General features: G+C 39.2%; 1 protein-coding gene across 7 annotated transcripts in view; it reads right to left on the bottom strand.

The window, feature by feature from the left end:
• LOC127631743 (sodium/calcium exchanger 2-like) overlaps nucleotides 1–23,728 on the bottom strand; it is a 97,177-nt gene that overhangs the window by 18,957 nt on the left and 54,492 nt on the right. For 6 of the 7 annotated variants that reach the window (XM_052110035.1, XM_052110036.1, XM_052110039.1 and 3 more), the window contains exons 1-2: nucleotides 6,438–6,727; nucleotides 277–414 (exon numbers count right to left, since the gene is read on the bottom strand). In XM_052110035.1, coding sequence (XP_051965995.1) covers nucleotides 277–414; nucleotides 6,438–6,509 — 210 coding nt within the window. In that variant the 5' untranslated portion in view covers nucleotides 6,510–6,727. Of the gene's footprint in view, nucleotides 1–276; nucleotides 415–6,437; nucleotides 6,908–23,728 lie in introns of those variants that run through there. The other variant, XM_052110033.1, reaches the window with a different exon arrangement.

Below are 23,728 nucleotides of genomic sequence, written 5' to 3'. Positions count from 1 at the left end.
TTATAAATAAATGGCTTTGGACTAAAAGTCACAAAACTCTTCTTTTTTATTTTATTTCATTGAGTCTTTAAATGATCAATAGACCATATTTTGATATGCCCAACACACTGCTTAAATTAAAGTACAAGTGGTAACCTTGGTAATGAATTAGTAATAACCTCAGACCACACTAATGAGGGTTAAGCCATCTGGTGAGAGTGTAATTAGTGGTTATGCAGTTAATGGTTACAAAAGGGTGTTAATGTTGTACATTTGTCATTTTAAAGGCTCACCCACCTCGATGACTGACAGAAGAATTTCAGGGGCGGATGAGCCAAGTGCCATGAGGGTCAAGTTGGATACGGTTTCATTCCAGATTCTAACAGTGGCCACTGACGTTTCTCCGTTGGGCATGGTGATGGTCACCTCTTTTTCCTGTGTGAACAGAGGGTAAATTACTGTATATAAGGACTGATGTTCATAATATATATATATACAGTCAGCTGGTTATTATAGCCAAAAAGAAAAAGAAGAAGCTCTGCTAGGTTCTTTAGTCTGAACCTTATTTTATGTCTGGCTCACTGTGCATTATCCCACTTATTAAATGGCTACCTACCAAATTAATACTCAAATAAATGGACATGAAATATTGATTTAAGTTATTTTATTATCTGAGAGGAAAGAGACCAAGGAGTGATTGAAAACATGATACTACTACAGCTACATACAACAACCACTGAAGTTTTGATCTCAGAAGAGCTGTAAAACCAATCCCCCAAAACAACAGGCTAATCCTATGTTTAAGCTAAGCCACCCTTTTAGAGGCCATTCTTCACTGGAAATCCATTTCAGCCCAGTTCTAAGCTAAATTGCTCCACAAAAACAAACTCTTAACCATTAACCACTAGAGCTGGTTAAAAAAACGACATTTATTTTCAAATTAATCACAGCGTTTCTATTTATATTCTCAAAATCCCAAGATTAGCATAGTCCAAACAAATGACTCCAACGAACCGATTCTTTGAAAGAATCACTCCAAACGATTCATCAACTCGCAAATTATCCATTTGAAGAATTCTTCACTGAATGAACTCACTGAATCACTGAATTTGGTGTCATGGAGTGGTGGTGTAGTGGTCTAAGCACGTAACTGGTAATCTGGTAATCAGGTTCAAACCCCACAGCCACCACCATTGTGTTCTTGAGCAAGGCACTTAACTCCAGGTTGCTCCGGGGATTGTCCCTGTAATAAGTGCACTGAAAGTCGCTTTGGATAAAAGCATCTGCCAAATACGTAAATAAATGTACAAAAAATAAAAATAAATTAATTAATCAGTCAGGTTACTGAATCTGACTCACTAACTGAACACTTTCAAAAGGTACTTGTTGTTCATATGACAACTGTAGATATATACACATTCGCATCAACATTAAAAACATATTCACCCCAGATTACAGCTGAATCCCCTCACCCGGGTACATCCTGGCCTCATGACTGCAAACGGACCACTCTCTTGAACACCTTCAAGATGTCATCCTTGGTAACTGCCTAGCAACCAAAAGGGGTTGCCAATTTGCCGGTTATGACTTGTATTTGACAACAACAACAAAAAACCGGGCCGTGAAACTCGAGATAAGAACAATACAAATTATCGAAAAATAAACGAGTTACGTGTTATTCCCCCCCGCAGTCAAGAACCAATCACAGGCCTTCTAAAAAGACATGAGAACCTGAATTTAACATTAACAGAATAACATTAACAGCTCTACTTTTGTACATTACAATAATTTCATTAAAAAAGTTCATTAAAAACAGTTCCAAAAATAATGTTGTGCATGTGAAACTGGAATCATATCAAATCAAATCAAGAGCCCTAAAAACAACTGACAGCAATGGAGAAGTGAAGTTGCCCCTGTTTTCTCTCTGTTCCAGACAAGAAATTCTTGGATCTAGTCTCGTTGCATCACAGTGGGATGCTGAACTGTGTAGAAACAAAAGGCCTGGAGCACAGACAACGATCACACTCACTACCAAATAAATAACAATCCTGAAACATAGATATCCTGTCAGAGACTGTAACTCTGGTATTGTATTTTTATTGTTAGAGCTGTTTGTTTTTCATTGCACCTGGAGTCACTCACACTTCAAACTGTCAAAGTTCAGTAGTTTCCTCAGCGATAAAGAGACTTCACCTCTAATTGTTCTGCTTGGTTTGGCCAGATTCTCTAAAGTGTGTCGTGCTGAACTATGATCTTCTGCAGCCTCTGATCCAGCACAACCACAGCACTGGAAACATGCTCCTTTAATAATTCGCAAGACTGACTACAGTTTCTGATGCATCTAAGGCAGTCTCTGCATGTATGGATGAGATGGCCCAAGGAAGAGAGGACACATACTATCAAAGCTGTTGTTTCTACAACCTTCCAAATGTTTTATTTTCTCTTTTATGACTTTACAGGAACACTTGGACCAATTCCACAACCATAACTACTGTCCAACCTGCTCCGATTTTCTTTCTGCTGTAAATTGGATCTGGTTTCATGCATGTAAACAGCAAAAAAACACTTGTGAGATCAGATTGTTTTGGCATCGGATTTAGCCAACTTAAATGCATTAAGGATTTATATGCATTAATGCATAATGGAGTGGTGGTGGCATAGTGGCTAAAGCACAGGGCTGTTAATCAGAAGGTTGCTGGTTCGATCCCCACAGCCACCACCATTGTGTCCTTGAGCAAGGCACTTAACTCCAGATTGCTCCGGGGGGATTGTCCATGTAATAAGTGCACTGTAAGTCACTTTGGATAAAAGCGTCTGCCAAATACATAAATGTAAATGTAAATTTCAATGCATTTGGTGTAAAAGCAGGCAGAGTCAGGTCACACATAACAGCGTCCATAACGCTTCAATGTGTCCATCCTCCACTAACATCTCAAGACTACTTTGGTCTGTCCCTGATGCTATTATTACACCGGCCATGTTTTCATGACCATCCGGAGGTGTCCTCATATTTTGACAAGCGTGGATGAGGATACTTTCTAAGGGGCGCTCTGATTAATGAGGTACACACAAAGTGCTTGGCTTTGATCTTGCCAAGGACGAAAGGGTGATTTACTCAAATGTGAGAGAAAGAGACACTAGCTCTAACTAGTAAAGAAGCGTGCTGCCCTATTAAGAACATTACAACACTTTTGTGTGAGTGCATGTGTGTGTAACTGGATCTTTTTATTAATGTGGGAAATTGTTGTGCATTAGCAGCTATATACAATCATTACTGTACAGTACCATGTACATTAAACAACAACTTCAAAAAAGAACACAGTAATATGCTCTATTTAGGTCTATACCAAACACAATAATCAGTATATACACTGTACATTACACACAAATGTATACATATGTATTGTTTTCTTGTCTGTATTTTATCTGCATTGTCAGGGATTTGGTTGCCCTATTTAATATGGTTTTCTTTATTTGAACTTTTTGAACACATTTCACAAAATGCAGTGCTATTGCATAATAAATGAAGGTTTTTTAGGCCTCTACTAGGGGTTACGAATATTTCCCCTGGCTTTTAGCCCAGATCAAGCAATTATCTCATTATCATACATGTGAACATGACAATATATCTTACTCCAATAGCTCCTAAAATGCAATATTGTTTTAGCACAGGCTATTGTGTGAAATGAGTAAACGAGTAGCCTGGGTACTGAGCATTGGCCATGACAAAGCAAAAATCCATTCTGACTAAAAACAATTGACTCTGGCTGCCATCTTAAATTAGTGTCTTTTCCACTTCATCTGGCCTTCCACATCTCTTTCTGTCCTTGTTAGAGACAGTTGTTCTTAGTCTTTGAAGACTGTTGATGACACCTTTGTATGAAAACTTCAGTTTTTTGGCAATTTCAAGCATTGTATAGTCTTCATTCCTCATAACAATGATTGACTGATGAGTTTCTAGAGAAAGACTTTTCTTTTTTTTGCCATTTTTGACCTAATATTGACCTTAAGACATGCCAGTTTATTGCATACTGTGGCAACTCAAAAAACACAATGTTAAGCTTCATTTAACAAACCAAATAGCTTCCAGCTGTGTTTGATATAATAGCAAGTGATTTTCTAGTACCAAATGATCAATTTAGCATGATTACTCGAGGACAAGGTGTTGGAGTGATGGCTGCTGGCTGCTCTCTCTCTCTCTCTCTCTCTCTCTCTCTCTCTCTCTCACTCTCTCTCTCTGGCTTTAGAAGGCAATATGTCTATATTGATTATATCTATCATTAAACATAATCCTATCATTGGCCAACATTCTGCAGCAATACATTTTGCAATTGAATTAGTTTTATGTTATGAGGGCTTTTCTGAGGATGCGTTTGTGTACACTTTGGTTGCATTGTATCATAAACACAAAGTTTGTAGGGCATTGTGTCAAGATAAATGTAGTCTGAAATTTCAAAAAACACATCTGGAGAACACTGTAATCATTACGCGCCTTCCAGCTGTGTTTGTTGCTGTTAAGTGGAGCTTGTTGCCTGTACAGCTGCAGTTGTGCTTACTGCCCCATGCTGACTGAGAACCCTTATGTGTGGTGGTGGCGTAGTGGGCTAAAGCACATAACTGGTAATCATAAGGTTGCTGGTTCGATCCCCACAGCCACCACCATTGTGTCCTTGAGCAAGGCACTTAACTCCAGGTTGCTCTGGGGGGATTGTCCCTGTAATAAGTGCACTGTAAGTCGCTTTGGATAAAAGCGTCTGCCAAATGCATAAATTTAAATGTAAATGTACTTCAAGCCTGAATTCCTCAGAAGCTAGGAAAATCCCTTATTACGTTACAGAGGCATGATTAATTGTGTGACATTTTGAACGTGTTATTGTTCATAAGATAATAACATTGAAATGAACCCATTTAATTGACAGCCCTATGATAAATAAATGATAACATTTATTTTAAGACAAAATACTTCATTATCAAATTTTGTTTAAGGTGATTAAAACAAGGATAGTATTTGGAGTATAATTATTCAAAGTGGGCTCACATTGACTGATCCAATTAAAATGGCAATTAATTCATTTTTAAAATACTTGAAATGTTATGAAATGCCAAATGTGATTAAAATGAACAGGAAATGGTAAACCCTGTACTGAAGTGGCCATGTTGAATAAGCATTATCTTCATTTGTTAAGATGATTTATTTAAGATAAATTATTTGCCCAAGTTGAAAAAGTTAGCCCTATAATTATTGCCCCTATCTACATGATATCACTATAACCTCCCTTTGGGGCCTTCACCCACAGATTTGGGAGCCTTTTACCCAAAGTGTCCTTTTACTACCTCAACACCTTTTTTTATGAATTTTAATCAAAACAACCTTCAGTTATTATATCTGTTCACACAAATGATGATGCTCCATCAATATTCAGTAAAAAGAAATGCATTTTTTTCAATCTTGATATACTTTCTTTAAGCCATGTTATACCCTATATTATTAAATATAAATACTTGTATTTGTGTTTTACACTTTTCATTTAAGTGCATGCCATATTTGTTTATAGTAGTATTTTGAAGTTAGCATAGGCTACTAACTAAAAGCTATGTCTCCCTAATTCAAATTCAACTCATAAAACGGAGCCTTTAGAGTTGTTATTTCTAGCAGTGTAACTTAGCCATTTGTGGCAAAATAAAGTGAATAAACTAAAGTTGAGAATTGACTGAAGAGCACAGGAAAACTAGCCTCCTTTATTAAAGCGATTTGGCTAATTTTACACTTTCGACAGGTTTATGGCGAGTGAGTCAGCGCTCAGCAGAGGTGATGATGAGTAGGCGATCTCTTCTCGACAAGCGTTGACGAGTCAGTCGTTTTAATAGAGAACGAAAGAAAAAAGCATCTAGCACACTGCAAGAATTTGCATCCCATTAAACGTTCAGAGACTCAAGAAACGGTCACGACAGTTGTTTTGTTTTAATAGCTGCAATTACTAGTTCAGGTGAAGGATGTGGTTTTAAAGAAAGAAATAATTTAAAGATAATTCCATCCTAATCTTTAATCCATACGATCATACAAGTTTCATACAAATTCATAATGACCAAAAACATTGGCACATTCATGGCAACATCATGTACTTATAACCGAATACAATATATATAGTACAACAGTTTTTGGTGTTTTTTGGTTTTGTTTGTAAGGATTCTTAAAAAAATTGTAATGAAAGCAAGCAAGTGAGTTTGGAATGATATGAGAGTCAATAATAAAAGAACATTGATTTATGCACGAACTGTTCTTCATAGAAACCCCAACAACATCCTTCGGTTTTAAGAATATGTTAAATTATTTAGAACAATTACCAGAAGCACTAAATGCGGCTTTAACTCGGATGATCAGATAAGAAATTTCCAAACCGGATAAGGAATTTTGACATGCTGGATGTGGCAATGATGTGTTCATAGCTTTAACTCACCTGTGATGTGATGACCTCAATGGATGCCATGAACCTGTCAGCGATGATGGACACTCCCAGAAACAGGTACATGAGAGACAGGAAGTACACAAAGGCTCGGGCGATCTGTTCTCCGAGACTGGGATTAATGGGCTTCCATACGGGCAGGATAATTCCAGGTTTGCACTCGACCAGATCGGTGCACTTCTTGTTGATAACAGCACCATCGCCATTATCCGTCAGATTACTGTAGGGCTCTGGAGAAACATCTGGAAAGATGGAGGGCTGGTGAGACGGTTCTTCACGCTGGGACTCCGGGAAACAGGATGGAGGCAGACAGAGAACGAGGAAGAGAGACAGAAGGAGGACAGGGGAGCGTAGAGAGGAAAATAGAGCCATGGTCTCACTCCTCAAAGGGTTCTAGAGTACAGAGGAGGAGGAGAAATGGACGAGGAGATGCAAAAAGGAGAGAAACCAGCCCACCGGTGGACCTGAGGAGAAAAGAGAAGAAATATAAAAATAAAGCACAAGAAGTTTAACTGAAAGGAAACCATCAAACACCTGAAAAAGAGTCTATCTGTACATGTCATTATCTGACAAACACAACAAATCTTTGAAAGCTTGTAGGAGCCATGTTAAGGCTAATTGTTTCGTGTCGCTTCAAATGTCAGGTGTCCTGTGACTAGAATTGGCAATGTGTGTCAATCACAACTTTGGGGTTAAAACACCTGCTGGTATGTGCTCACGTGGAGGTAGGGGGTGAGTTTGAAGCATATATTTATTGTTGGCTGTCTTTCATTTGATAATGTTTACATCATACAAACTCATAATCATACATATGTCTTGGAATTCATCAGTGTTTGCTCTCTGGATTTGGAAATCGTCAATGAAACTCAAGACGCAAGTATTTTGAACTGTTTTAATAGACGAGTCATCAAACTCTATCTCCTCGCTTAGCCCCTCGGTGGTTTATGGTTTGCTTCTATGAAGCCGATATACAGCTCCTAGATCAGAGATTCTCAACTGCTTGGTTGCAACCCAAAAACGGGACACAGGTCTGTTCTAATTGGTGGAAAGCAAGAAAAAAACAATACTTTATGTAAATAACTATGTATAGTTCCAAGTAGCAATATTAATCAAATAACCAACTTAAGTGAGGGGAAAATTATTCCCATATATTTTGGTTATTGTCATAAAAGTCATTCATTTGTCACTTGGTAGAAGCTAGCCAAATTAGGCTAGCCAAGATGGTTCCTGGATGCCAAATGTTCCCACCTGTGTGCCCGTGTTTCAGAGTCCAGAATCCGTGACCTGTTCAGCACCCGTGGTTGAAAATGGAGTGATAAAAGGTGTAGCCAAGCCATCGTACAAACCCAACGATACAGTTATCATCATCTGCAAGGCTGACTGTCATATGATTGGTGCATCAGTGGCCAAATGTGGACCAGGTGGCCAATGGCAGGGCTTGCCCCGTTGCCAGTTTGCACCAAAATTTCCTTGATGTCTATGACTTGCCCAATCCTTGTTTTTATTTGGCAAATGGTCTGCACTTATATAGCACCTTTTTAAACTTAACGGTATTCAAAGCACTTTACACTGTGACTCATTCACCCATTCACACACCAATGGAGGCAGAGCTGCCATGTAAGGTGCTAGCCTGCCATTGGGAGCAACTTGAGGTTCAGTGTCTTGCCCAAGGACACTTCGGCATGTGGAGTCATGTGGGCCGGGATTCAAACCACCAACCCTGCGATTAGTGGCCGACCCGCTCTACCAACTGAGCCACAGCCGCCCCGGTAAAACTAAATTAAATTGAATTGAAGTATTGGCTGCTGAGAGCATGAAACCATCAAAATTACTTTTCCAGGCTGGAAATCCCAATTTTCAAATTCCCTTTTCCATCACAGTGGGAAACCCTGGTCCAATGTAAAATCTGGGTTCTAAATGGAATATTCTGTGTTCAATACAAGTTAAGCTCCGATGACAGCATTTTTGGCATAATGTTAATTACCAGAAAAAATACATTTTGGCTTGTACCTCCTTTTCTTAATTTTTTTTATAAATAAATCTGGGTTACAGTGTGGCACTAACAATGGAAGTGAATGGGGGCCAATCCTTAAACGTTAAAGCGCTCCCTTTTTCAAAAGTATAGCTACAAGACATAAACAATGTGCATGTTAACATGATTTTAGTATGATAAAATTGCATATTAGCTTTATTTACGGTGGCCGAGAGAGCTCAACATGCTGCAACCTAAAGAAGACGCATGCAAATAGAAAAAAACGCATGCAAATAAAAAACACCCGCAAATTAAGAAAACATCTTCATCAGTTTCACAGCACACGTGTACTCCAAATACTCACAACACAACCAAATACAGAAACGCGCTGCAAGTAACACAGACCACAATGGAAATGTTTCCGGGGGAACCAAATAAGTGACGAACCCGGCTGGGACGTGCTTACAGCAAAGAACTGATATTGACAAGAAGTGAAAGCCTATATATTTTTTTTTTAATAAATAAACTATAATATTAAAATAATATTGTAATATATTGTATATAGAAATAATATTATAATATTATATTGTAATATTATACTTTTTTATAGTTCTTCTACTCTTTGCTTACAGCTCAAAATTCTACTTTATTTTATTTTATTTATTTTAACTTTTTTTCCATAAAACATACAGAGATTAATTTTTTATGACATACAACTTGTATACAATATACAAAATGTATTAACAATATGTTCAATGTCATCAGAAATGAGAAAAGAACAATGAGCTGAAAACTAAAATAAATAAAAAAGATAGAGAAGAACATGAAGGAAAGATATTAATCTTTACATTCTCTCCATGGCTCTGAGTTACACTATACAAATTTTTTCATTTTATGTTTAAATTTTCATAAATAAAAGTTTCATAAGAAGGTGTAGGTAATGTAGGGTCCAATGTTTTAAAGTTGAGACACTGACACACAGATATATAACGGATATATAATACGCATATTTTAACAGTTTTTTTGTAAAGTAAAAATACATTTATTTGCAACCGTTATGTTAACAGCATTATATTTCTGTCCTCAGAACAGCTATTCAGCTGATGGACAACGTGCTGCGTTGTCATGGGAACATCCCAGGTGAAAATAATTACGTTGGAAGTTGTCTTTCATTGCTCCCTTCATCAAGTGCGTTCCAAACGGCTACATAAATGGCACACTAGTGCCATGCTCACTCAAAAGTCCCACTTGAAGAGCTCTGCTGTCTGCCCTTCGAAGGGAGTAGGGCATAGGGATGCTCACGTGCAATAAGCACGTCCCAGCCGGGTTCGTCACTTATTTGGTTCCCTCGGAAACATTTCCGTTGTGGTCTGTATTACTTGCAGCGCGTTTCTGTATTTGGTTGTGTTGTGAGTATTTGGAGCACACGTGTGTTGCGAAACTGATGAAGATGTTTTCTTAATTTGCGGGTGTTTTTTATTTGCATGCGTTTTTTTCTATTTGCATGCGTCTTCTTTAGGTTGCAGCACGTTGAGCTCTCTCGGGCACCGTACTTATCGCTGTAAAGTTATAACCAATTTTACAATTGCGCTGCAATGACGAGTTAACGCCGTAAACCCTGTAATTCCAGTAAACAGCGATTTAAACAGCTTTACAGCTCAAATAATACACATGTTTTAACAGAAGAATTGATGTAAGGGCTTTTATAAAAATTATAAGCATCACATTTCTGCCTTTAACCTCGTTCAACCCCGTATCCACATGTGTGGACATTGTATTTTGGCTTTGCTATACGAAACTCATAATTTAAATTCATTTAAACTGACTGAATACTGTTCACAAGACTCTTGACTGTCATTTAAGGGTTTCACTTATGGTGCACCAAGTCCAGTGAGCAGCACGACGTTGATTTCCGTTAAGCGCTATTAAGGGTGCAAAGACATAAAAAGTGCCTCTGGTAAGCAACCCTCTTTAAGTTTTTTGATTGAAACCTGTTTGGATGTAAAGAGTAGTTTTGTTTGATATGGTGCTTGTGTCAGCGTACTGACAAACATGATGTCCACATATGTGGATTTTGGGGCATTATTCCCTGGGTATCTCAGTGAGTATTGACACTGATTACCACCTGGAGTCACGAGTTCGAATCTAGGGCGTGCTAAGTGACTCCAACCAGGTCTCCTAAGCAACCAAATTGGCCCGTTTGCTATGGAAGGTAGAGTCATGGGGTATCCTCCTTGTGGTCACGATTAGTGGTTCACGCTCTCAATGAGGCACGTGGTAAGATGCGCGGATTGACGGCAACTGAGACTTGGATTGAGGTGGGTAACCGCGCCACCATGAGGACTTACTAAATAGTGGGAATTAGGCATTCCAAATTGGGGAGAAAAGGGGATAAAAATAAATAAAACCAATCTTAAAAGTTTGTATTTCCCCATCATGAACTCCTTCAGGCATGATGATAAGTTAGGAAGCAATCTTCCTGTTCTTAAAAGGTCAAGTTAGGTAACGAATCCAGATTTGCCGGCTCCCAGGGCCAACTGAAAATGTCATGCTGTTTTTAAAGCACACTGTAAATGTGTACAGACATGCACAATGATGCACGCAGGGCCTGTAGCTTTCATTTCCACAGTGGCCCTCGTATCTGAGGGAAAGAGTGAGAGCCAGATTTGGGTTGGAAAAGTGATATCCTGTTTTTGATTCGTTTTTTTACAAACTGAGAGATGAGTCAAACTTACTGTCTGTTGTAATCGACAACTTATCACAGATGCTGTTGATGGAATTTAATTTCCCTGAATGTCTCTTTAATGACACTTTACAGAGAAAAAAACAAAACACAAGAATATAAAAAAGAGATACAAAATAAGGGATGAAAAGAGGAAAGGAGTAAAAGCTCCTCTAGAGAGCATTTTCAGGTGACATTTCAAACAAGATGACTCAAAGATTTCTTTGGCTATTATTACCACACTTTTTGAGCATAACAAGAAAAGGCTACAAGTTTCTACATTTCTTGTTATTAAATTGGTAGGCACATTATAGGATGTCTAAAGGTCAGCAGCCGAAATGAGCCATGGCAGTTTTTTTTCCCAGAAAGCATTTTGCTAGAATAATGGTTGGCACTTTATTTTATAGTACTGCTCTACATTTACATATTATATAATTACAACAAGTACAGTAATTACTAGGTACTAACCCTAAACCTATCTCCAACCCTAACCTTAACCCATATTAAGTACTGTACATGTAGTTACCTAATATTACTCAGTACTTTCTTGGGTAAGAACACTGTAAGTATACAGAAAGTTCATGTATTGTACTTGTGTTTAGCCTGTGCAATGGCGTAAGTGCTCTATGAGTGATAGTTTGAGTAGATGCACATAACTTGCTTATGTAAGACTGGATTTCTCAGTCTTTTTTAGAATAGCCTGAATAGCCTCAGTGTGTGTGTGTGTGTGTGTGTGTGTGTGTGTGAGAGAGAGAGAGAGAGAGCGAGAGAGAGAGAGAGACTGCTGTGGTCAGTGTGTACAGGCTTTGGCATGAGTGCACTTGCTGAAACAGCTAAATGTGTGCATGTGGGAATGTTTGTATTTGTGACAGAGAGAGTAAGAGTGGATGCATTATCATCTGTGTTCCAATCCAATAATGCAACAGTCTTTACTGACTTCTCTCTATCTCTGTCTTTATGTCTCTTTCTTTCTGCACCTTTCTTTTGTAAGAGATCACCCTCACCATTCTTCAGTCGGGTCTCTATAGAAACGTCCTAGTCATGGGAGGAAAATCTATAATCGGGACACCTCAGGTGACAGGCCCCTTTCTGTCTCTCGTTCATTTTTAGATTCAGATAAAAAAATGTAATAGACAAAAAGCACTAATTGGCATTATACACAATAAAGATATCGGTTTTATATTATTAGTGGGTTTAAAGTAAGCATCATTATTACTGTTGCTCATGCTTACTTTTCCCAAACCCCTAACCCGAAGTATCAAACTCTGGTTCTTAACTTTTAACGTTTGTAACATGGACATTAATACAATCTGAAATGATGTGGTTAGTTGTGGAGAGGTGTGCAATTACTTTTACTAAGGATGACTTTCACTAGGCTGATGATAAAATGGGCAAAAACAATACCAACTACTTACACTGAAGGAGAGACCCAAGAAAAATCAACCAGACTTTTGCGAACTCCCTGAACACCATAGCAACCACATTGCAATGCCCTGGAAACCTCCCAGAAAACCCTAGCAACCACATGGAAACACCCTGGCAACCTACCAGAACAGTCTAGCACCCACATATAAATGTCCTGGCAACCTCACAGAGCACTCTGGCAAACACATAGCAATGCCCTGGTAATCACCTAAAACACCATAGCAATCACATAGCAACATCCTAGCAACCTCCAAGAACACTGTAGCAACCACATAGAAATGTCCTGGCAACCTCACAGAGCACTCTGGCAAACACATAGCAATGCCCTGGTAATCACCTAAAACACCATAGCAATCACATAGCAACATCCTAGCAACCTCCAAGAACACTGTAGCAACCACATAGAAATGTCCTGGCAACCTCACAGAGCACTCTGGCAAACACACAGCAATGCCCTGGTAATCACCTAAAACACCATAGCAATCACATAGCAACATCCTGGCAACCTCCTAGAACACTGTAGCAACCACATAGCAACTCCCTGGCAACCTCACAGAGCACTCTAGCAACCACATACCAACACCCTAGAAACCATCTCAGAAAGCACCAGCAACCAAATAGCTATGCCCTGGCAAACTCTCAGAACACCCTTGCAACCAAATAGTAACACCCTAGAAACCTCTTAGAACACCCTAGAAACCACATAGCAACACCCTGGCAACCTCCCAGAAAACAATAGCAACCACATAGCAACACTCTGGTAACCTCTCAAAACACCCTAGCAACCACATAGCAACACCCTGGTAACCTCTCAGAAAACCCCAGCAACCAAATAACAACACCCTGCCAACCTCCCGGGACACCCTTGCAACCACATAGCAACGCTCTACCAACCATCCCAGAAAACCCTAGCAACCATATAGCTATGCCCTGGCAACCCATCAGAATATCCTAGCAACACTATGGCAACCTGCCAGAACACAATAGCAAATGCCTTGCTACTTGTGCAACTGGCGTTTTCTTCAGAAAATGTTCAAATAAGAGTTTTGATTATGGGAACATAGATGCTTTATTTACTTCATAGATTGCTATTTTCATCTCTGCAAAGACGTAAATTACGTCTCTGGTTGCCCTTTTTATATGACTACTGTAGGTGTCTTTCTTTTAGGCAAGGTTTGCATTTTGAAATCAATTGCATTAAAATTCTCTCTGAAAGTCTATTACTATATGCTCACACAGGGGCGCAGCTACCCAATTCTGAGTGTGTATGCAAACCCCCCCCACCCACCCCACCCCCTTTTTACATGGTGCCCCTATGTGTTGCATGCCTTGCATTATGGTCTCTGTGCTCATATAAGCAGTGAGTTAGGTATGTTAATACACTGCTCTCATCCTTCTGTGATCTCTAAAGCATCTGTTTGCACCTCCTTTGATATGCAGTTTAAACAAAAAAAAACATGACTTCAGTGCACGTTGCATCCCTGAGCCTGAAACAGAGCTTTAATTTGTTCTCCCTGCTTAAAAACCAAACTGAAACCAGCGAATCCTGTTAAGCTGGTCTGCCTTGCTGCTTTTATATAGGGGTTTTGGCCACACTGGGAGACCAGCTAAACCAGTTTAAACAACTCACACCAAGAATCCAGGGCTTATCATTAGGGTGGATGTCCATGGATGACCAGCTGAAAAACCAGCTTTAGCACGCTGGGAAACTAGTTAAAACCATCAAAAAAATGTAGGCTGGTTTAAACTTTACTTTTCAGAAGAACATTCACACAAGGTTACTTTGGCTCAAATTATGACTCACACTTTGCAGGTGTGCTATATTGGGGTTTTCACCCTCCGCAACTGACAAGCCTGCAGTCATTCAAATGCCACTGTGTCAGGAGAGAAACCTGAGAAATAGAGGGATGGGCAGAGAAAGAGAGAGGCAGAGAAAAATGCTCTGTTAATAACGGGATCTCGGGGTAACCCGCTAACCTCAGTGCAACCCATTACTGCATGAAACAGCGGCACAATGCAGCTCTGTGCTACTGCTTAGTATTCCGAGTGAGAGCAAACAGAGAGAAAGAGAGCAGTTTGAATTTTGTTTTAAACACAGTGTTGCTCTTTGATGGAACAAGGCTGTTTAGAAAGAGACAATGGAAAGAAAAGAAGGACAAGTAAATGAGAATAGAATGTGTGCTCCAAATTCAAACACTTTAAGTGTTTGTAAAATTATATTTAAAGAGAGAGCGACCAGTTTGCCTGCTCTTGCTTAAACCAGGGTTTGTCTATAGAACAGCAGTAGTTTGCATGTGTGTTTATGAAAGTAGGCGGCACATTCAATAAATCTTTCACTCTATTTTTTTTAACATTTACGCATTGTGTGTGTGTGCATATATATATATATATACTCTGCCCTGCCACACACACACACACACACACACACACACACACACATATATATATATATATATATATGGCAGGGCGGAGGGCGGGGCCGGGTCGTGATTGCGCACACCAGAACCCTAATCAGGCTAATCAGCCTCAGAGAGGGATAAAGGCCGACTGGAGACTGCAGTGCGACAGAGAGAGAGAGAGAGATTTACAGACAGCTGTCCGACACCTTTGTGTGTTTGTCTTTTTGTTTCAGTTTTATATTAAAACTATTATTTATATTGTCAAGCCGGTTCTCACCTCCTCCTTTCCATGAATCCCTTTACAATATATATATATATATATATAATATAATATACCACTCACCTAAAGGATTATTAGGAACACATACTAATACTGTCTTTGACCCCCTTTCGCCTTCAGAACTGACTTAATTCTACGTGGCATTGATTCAACAAGGTGCTGAAAGCATTCTTTAGAAATGTTGGCCCATATTGATAGGATAGCATCTTGCAGTTGATGGAGATTTGTGGGATGCACATCCAGGGCACGAAGCTCCCGTTCCACCACATCCCAAAGATGCTCTATTGGGTTGAGATCTGGTGACTGTGGGGGCCATTTTAGTACAGTGAACTCATTGTCATGTTCAAGAAACCAATTTGAAATGATTCGAGCTTTGTGACATGGTGCATTATCCTGCTGGAAGTAGCCATCAGAGGATGGGTACATGGTGGCCATAAAGGGATGGACATGGTCAGAAACAATGCTCAGGTAGGCCGTGGCATTTAAACGATGCCCAATTGGCACTAAGGGGCCTAAAGTGTGCCAAGAAAACATCCCCCACACCATTACACCACCACCACCAGCCTGCACAGTGTTAACAAGGCATGATGGATCCATGTTCTCATTCTGTTTACGCCAAATTCTGACTCTACCATCTGAATGTCTCAACAGAAATCGAGACTCATCAGACCAGGCAACATTTTTCCAGTCTTCAACTGTCCAATTTTGGTGAGCTCTTGCAAATTATAGCCTCTTTTTCCTATTTGTAGTGGAGATGAGTGGTACCGGTGGGGTCTTCTGCTGTTGTAGCCCATCCGCCTCAAGGTTGTGCGTGTTGTGGCTTCACAAATGCTTTGCTGCATACCTCGGTTGTAACGAGTGGTTATTTCAGGTCAAAGTTGCTCTTCTATCAGCTTGAATCAGTCGGCCCATTCTCCTCTGACCTCTAGCATCAACAAGGCATTTTCGCCCACAGGACTGCCGCATACTGGATGTTTTTCCTTTTCACACCATTCTTTGTAAACTCTAGAAATGGTTGTGCGTGAAAATCCCAGTAACTGAGCAGATTGTGAAATACTCAGACCAGCCCGTCTGGCACCAACAACCATGCCACACTCAAAATTGCTTAAATCACCTTTCTTTCCCATTCTGACATTCAGTTTGGAGTTCAGGAGATTGTCTTGACCAGGACCACACCCCTAAATGCATTGAAGCAACTGCCATGTGATTGGTTGATTAGATAATTGCATTAATGAGAAATTGAACAGGTGTTCCTAATAATCCTTTAGGTGAGTGTATATACACTCAAAATCTGATGAAAACTGTGATGTTTTTTTCTTTCTGACTGTATTTCTGAGATAAAAACACAGATAAATAATAATTTTCTTTGCCTGAATAGCATAGTAATTTTTGATACCAGTCTTACATTTGACTCTTTTGTACTTCTGTTAAAGCTTGTAAAAGATCCTTTTTTCACCTCAGAAATATAGCAAGAATTGGCCCTATGCTAAATTTCTCTGTAGCTGAAAAGCTGATAAACTAATTAGTTGTCTCTCGGATAGATTACTGTAATGCCCTTTTAGCCGGAGTTTCTAAATCCACAGTCAATAAGCTCCCCGGTACCCAATCACCTAGGTCAGTTTCCGTGTCGATTTTAAATATATGATGCTGACATACAAAGCATTACACAGCTTGGCTTCTCATTATTTATCTGCATTGTTAATACCTTACACCCCAAATCACAGACTGCGCTCCTCACAGTCTAATTTGTTGACTGTTCCACAAATCCGCTTAAAATCTATGGGTGATGGGGCTTTTTCTGTCTATGCTCCTACCCTTTGGAAATCTCTTCCTTTAGAACTTAGGGAAGCTCAGACCAGAATTTGCTTGCTGATGTCTACTTTTATTTTTGTTGTGAATGTACTGCTTACGTTTGTGTACTTATTATTATTACTACGAGTGCTGTTCTTTAAAGACAGTGGTTCTCAACTGGATTGCTTCAAGGAAAATTCCGGGTTCAACACAAGTTAAGTTCATTTGACAGCATTTGGGGTATAATGTTGATTCCTATAAAAATAATCTTGAGTTGTCCCTCCTTCCTCCTTCTTAAAAAAAGCACAAATCGAGGTTACAGTGAGGCACTTGCAGTATAATAAAATTGAGTGGAGAGTTTTATGCACTAATCTTTCCCATGCACATTGCAAATCCTATTTATAATGCAATCTATGCCCAGTCTCTCTCTCTCTCTCTCTCTTTCTCATTCTCTCTCTCTCTCTCTCACACACACACACACACACACACACACATGATGTGATTTGAAAAGGCTACAAATGTTATTTCAGAGATTGAACAGTTGCTTCATTTCTCCCACACAGAAGGGAAAAACACTCTATTTGATCCTGCTGCTAGACGAGTGTCCAATGATGGAAGAGAGTCTAATGGAGGAAAAGTGACTGATTATAGAAGAGAGTCTGATGATACAACTGTACCTGGTGATAGTGTGTATGATTAGAGTCGGATGCAGGAAAAGTGTCTGATGATACAAGAGTATGGAGTGGTGGTGGTGTAGTGGGTAAAGCACATAACTGGTAATCAGAAGGTTGCTGGTTCGATCCCCACAGCCACCACCATTGTGTTCTTGAGTAAGGCACTTAACTCCAGGTTGCTCCGGGGGATTGTCTCTGTAATAAGTGCACTGTAAGTCGCTTTGGATAAAAGCGTCTGCCAAATGCATAAATGTAAATGAGTCAGATGCAGGAAATTTGTCTGATTATAGAAGGATGTGTTGATATAACAGTGTCTGATAATAGAACAGAGTTGCTAGTTCTTATTTCTTATTTCTAATATTTGAATTGGTAAACAGACATACACGGAGACAAGCTCTTTCAGGCAACTGTTTTTTAATTAATTCACATTGAGTTGCACTTTTGACACCAAACAACTTAGCTGAATCAAAGCATCATTATGTTATGCTGTTTTCTTTTTTCCATCATGCTTATATATTATTTGAGGCGCTGAGACCGGAAACATCACTTGCCAGCTGTGAGAGATGAAGAGGGCTTCACATTAACATGCTAAGCTGTAATCAACAGGAAAACAGAAAAAACATTTGCATTAGCTAAATATTGATTAAAAATAGCCTCGGAAAAAGAGAATGCAATGTACTTGCAACATAGACTGTAAAAGAACATCAACCAGACAAGCTGCCCTGGGATTCATAGAGATGCTCTTCATGTGCCCTTCCATCATCGCTACAAGTGTCAGCGTTCTGTTAAATATAGAATACTTCATTAATGCTCATTAACAGGATTAATGTAAAGTTTGAAGTCATTACACTGTAGAATACAACACTGAATCTTCACATCCCCCTCACAGATGGAACTGAAGAGTAATTATTGTGTCATTGAACTGATGAAAAAGAACACAGGTCATCTGTTTAATCTCATATTAATAAAGGTTTAAATATTTGATGTTTAATGTGAATGGATGGGATACTGTATGAGGAAGATGCCGGGAGCTGCTCGCGACATGAGGAGAATGATAGATATTAGAGGAAAAAAGAGAGACGATAGAATGAAAGTACAAAGACAAGGATTTTAAAGACACTAAGACTGCCTCTATTGTTCGTTTCTTTTAATTGCATGTGCTGTCTGTGTAGTTTTAGAACATAAATCATTAAAATAAGGGCACAAACACACCTATAGAAGCTTTGCTGAATGCAATTTTCACGGGACAATTCCCATCTTGCAGGGCAGTTCTGAGTATAACCACGATCTGACATACCTTTGTAATATCACTCCACAACTGTGATCTAGACACCTGAATTGGCTCTTTTAAATGCTGGAAGTTCACTTGATTACACACCGTTTCTGGAGAAAACCCCTCTCCATCATTTGATGATCATTTAATGTATTACCGCTGCCACGATCACATAAAACTCCCCTTTTAAAGGTATAGTTCATACAAATAAATGAATAAATACAAATAAAATACTTGTTGTTTACTCAACCTCATGTTGTTCCAAACCCGTATCATTTTCTTCATTTCATGGAACAAAAAAGGCAAACAAACAAACAAACAAACAAACAAATTCTTACTGAGCAATTTGGACTTTTTTTTCCAGTAAAAATAACTAAACGAAACAAACAAAGAAAAAATACCTTGAGAAGCAGAATGACTTTTGGGTGAATTTTATATTACAATTAAGATTTGTTCACCCAAAAATGAAAATTCCCTCACCCACGCCTCACTATTCTGAAAATATGGATTAATACACTGGAGTCACATGGATTACTTTTATGCTGCCTTCATGTGTTTTTTGAAGCGTACAAATTATGGCACCCATTCACTTGCATTATATGGACCTACAGAGCTGAAATATTCTTCTAAAAATCTTGGTTTGTGTTCTGCAGAAGAAAGAAAGTCATACACATCTGGGATGGCATGAGTGTGAGTAAATGATGAGAGAATTTTCATTTTTAGGTGAACTGTACCTTTAAGTCTGGGTTTCACCCAAATCCACCAAACACACACACACACACTCACACACACTCCCACACACACACACACAAACAAACTCACACACACACACACAAGCTCACACACTCACACAAACTCACACACACATACACACACACACACACACACACACACACACACACACACACACACACACACACACACACACACACACACATGTTGTGTTTCCATGTTTTATGGGGACTTTCCATAGACATAATGGTTTTTATACTGTACAAACTTTATATTCTATCCCCTAAACCTAACCCTACCCCTAAACCTAACCCTCACAGAAAACTTTCTGCATTTTTACATTTTCAAAAAACATAATTTAGTATGAATTATAAGCTGTTTTCCTCATGGGGACCGACAAAATGTCCCCACAAGGTCAAAAATTTTGGGTTTTACTATCCTTATGGGGACATTTGGTCCCCACAAAGTGATAAACACACTCACACACACACACACACACACACACACACACACACACACACACACACACACACTCACACACACACAGACACACACACAGACACATGTTGTGTTTCCATGTTTATGGGGACTTTCCATAGACATAATGGTTTTATACTGTACAAACTTTATATTCTATCCCCTAAACCTAACCCTACCCCTAAACCTAACCCTCACAGAAAACTTTCTGCATTTTTACATTTTCAAAAAACATAATTTAGTATGATTTTCCTCATGGGGACTGACAAAATGTCCCCACAAGGTCAAAAATGTCAGGTTTTACTATCCTTATGGGGACATTTGGTCCCCACAAAGTGATAAATACACGCTCACAAATACACTCACTCACTCACACACTCACACACACACACACACACACACACACACACACACACACACACACACACACACACACACTTGTTTATTTAATGTGCAAACAAAAAACACTTTCACACACTCTCACACACTCTCACTCACTCTCACTCACTCACTCACACACACACACACACACACACACACACACACACACACACACACACACACACACACTTGTTTACTTAATATGCAAACAAAAACCTTCATTGTGTTACTGACAGCAAAACCCGGAAATGCACACATTTCCAAACTCTACAAATGTGATGCCAGATATACTGCAGTGCAGAAACGTGAATTGCATTTTCATGCATCTTCTTGATTTACTGAATTTAAAGCTGCCACCCGACCAGTTGAGTGATTGTTCGAGGAGATGGCAGTGTTTGATTTACACACAGACCCTCTGGTACAATGCTTCATGAATTTTGCAAATGCTGATTTACTGTTTTTATGCACCATAGTCAAAGTAAAATCATAAAAGCGGCTTAACAGACTGACAGCAGAGATTAGTAGATGATCTGTAGAGAAAATATCATTTTAAGTGGTTTTCCTTTCTGCCGATATCTACATTTTAACACAGTCTCTCTCCTATTAATGATCAAAATTCAGTTTTTATCCATGATAATTGCAAATTTCAAAGATAAACTATACAAGCTACTGTCATAAAACTCTTTAACTTTGAGATTATAGAAATAATAAAAGATTAAAAAGATCATTATTGGCTACGACGGCTGCCCAACTCAAAGACATCAGAGCTGTTACAGTTAAAGAAAGCCTTGAAGATTTCAAGATATTCAAACCACGAGTATCAAAGAGAAATCGTCCAATCAAATCACTGAGAATATCAAAGAGGATTTGTCCAATCAGATCATGCGGCTTTCAAAGAGGAATCATCCATAAACTCGTGGCAGAAGTTAAAGGGATAGTTCACCCAAAAATAATCATTCTCTCAAGTCTCTGTCCATACAATGCAAGTCAATGGCGACCAAAGCATTCAAGCTCCAAAAAGAACATACAGGCAGCATAAAATGAATCCATACGACTTGACTGGTTTATTCCAAGTCTTCTGAAGCGATACGATTGCTTTGGGTGAGACCAGGGCTGGACTTGTAATCTGGCATACCGGGCATTTTCCCGGTGGCCCGACGCACTTTGGGGCCAGTCCACACTGGCCATCGGGAGAACCGAGTGGGCCGGTGGATCGGCCGCGAAACGTGCCAAATGGGCCGCGATAAGCTAAAATGAGCCGCCACGTTATGCAGAACGGCCACAAAACGCCGCCACAATATGCAGAAAAGGCCAGCGACCTTAAAACAACCTTTTTGGCCAGTTGCTATGTAAAATCATGGGCCGATTTCTCTTCCCAGTCCAGCCCTGGGTGAGAAACAGACCAAAATGTAACTCTTGACATCTGCAGTCTCCTCAGAGAATTTTCACTTTCAGGTGAACTGTTACTTTAACATGTACACCGTAAGTTAACCTAAAAATCTCCAACTCCATTTCAAAATGATTTCCATCAAGTTTGATTAATTTGTAAAGCATTGGATGACATTCTGAATTTGATGCCAGGCACATACAAGCTGGCCAGAGCTGACAAATGTGATGCACCACCCACAGCCTTCAATTATCACACTCACACTCACGCACACAAACACCACTCTGCAGTCTGATGAAAAAGATTACCTGAAAATACCTCACTGATAGAGAAACCTAACCTTTTGCTTTTAAGTATAAAAGCCAATCGATACATCCATTTTACATGGAACAAACAGTTCTAAGCTTCATCCCAGAAGATTCATTATCATCTGAGAACAAAACAAGGATTTTCCTGAATGCGAATCCCTGAAATCACATGACTATTTAGCACTAACTGTGCTACATTGTTGCCACATGACCTCATTGTGCGCATGTTTAATTTAGCAAGTGGCATCTGTTATCATTCAGTAAATAAGCAAATTAAGTAGTGTTATACTAGGAATAATAGCATAGCTACTCTTTCTATATCTGTAGTAAACAGATACTGCAGTATATTACACTATACTACTGTATATGCTATACTGTATACTATATTCTTAACCGATATAGCAAAACTATTAAGAGTATAACGGTAGTATGCTATTTTGAACTCGCTTTCATAATCCTACTGAATAGCTGCCCTCTCAAAGAATACATATTATAGATAATAAGAGTAGTGACAATTGATTTGAAGCAAAAATCTATTAGAAAATTTAGCTGTGGCTCAGTTGGTAGAGCAGGTCGGCCACTAATCGCAGGATTGGTGGTTCAAATCCCGGCCCACACGACTCCACATGCCGAAGTGTCCTTGGGCAAGACACTGCACCCCAAGTTGCTCCCAAAGGCAGGCTAGCGCCTTGCATGGCAGCTCTACTGCCATTGGTGTATGAATGTGTCACAGTGTAAAGCACTTTGAATACTGTTAAGGTTAAAAAGGCGCTAGACCTAGACCAAGTTCAAACCATTTACCATAATAATATTCTAATAATATTACATTTTGCTTGTATAGCACCTTTCACATATCATGTGCAGCTCAAAGTGATTCACAAATCAGAAATTAACAGTTAAAGAAAGAGACTGCATTAAAATGTATGGTTATATTATATGAATTTGAAAACTGATGTAATATTTGCCTTTTTTTGCCAATGTGTGAACGGCTTGTAACGCAACTTAAAAAATTAGTCCTTCCCGGACTTCTTAGGTTGCCTATAAAAGCCTGTAGACTGATTTTCATGCGAAGAGAGCGGGTCGCTTTTGCCGGAAAAATCCAAAGGATGCGACGTTTATGCGCGCTCCCGAGAGCCTTGCCTCAGTGCCGCTATTCAACAGTGACAACAGACAGACTGCAACACTAGGTAACGTTATCTTAGAGGTGGAATCTAGCAAACGATAATTTAAACGATCTTCTCTTTATACTAAAAGTCAGGTTAATCTGTAATTATTAGTTTACATTTACATTTATGCATTTGGCAGACACTTTTATCCAAAGCGACTTACAGTGCACTTATTAATGGGATTAATGGGATTCCCCCGGAGCAACCTGGAGTTAAATGCCTTTCTCAAGGACACAATGGTGGTGGCTGTGGGGATCGAATCAGCGACCTTCTGATTACCAGTTATGTGCTTTAGACC

This window comes from Xyrauchen texanus, chromosome 38, assembly GCF_025860055.1.
Source record: "Xyrauchen texanus isolate HMW12.3.18 chromosome 38, RBS_HiC_50CHRs, whole genome shotgun sequence".
Classification (NCBI taxonomy): Eukaryota; Metazoa; Chordata; class Actinopteri; order Cypriniformes; family Catostomidae; genus Xyrauchen; species Xyrauchen texanus.
This window is presented reverse-complemented; position numbering and strand designations above follow the sequence as displayed.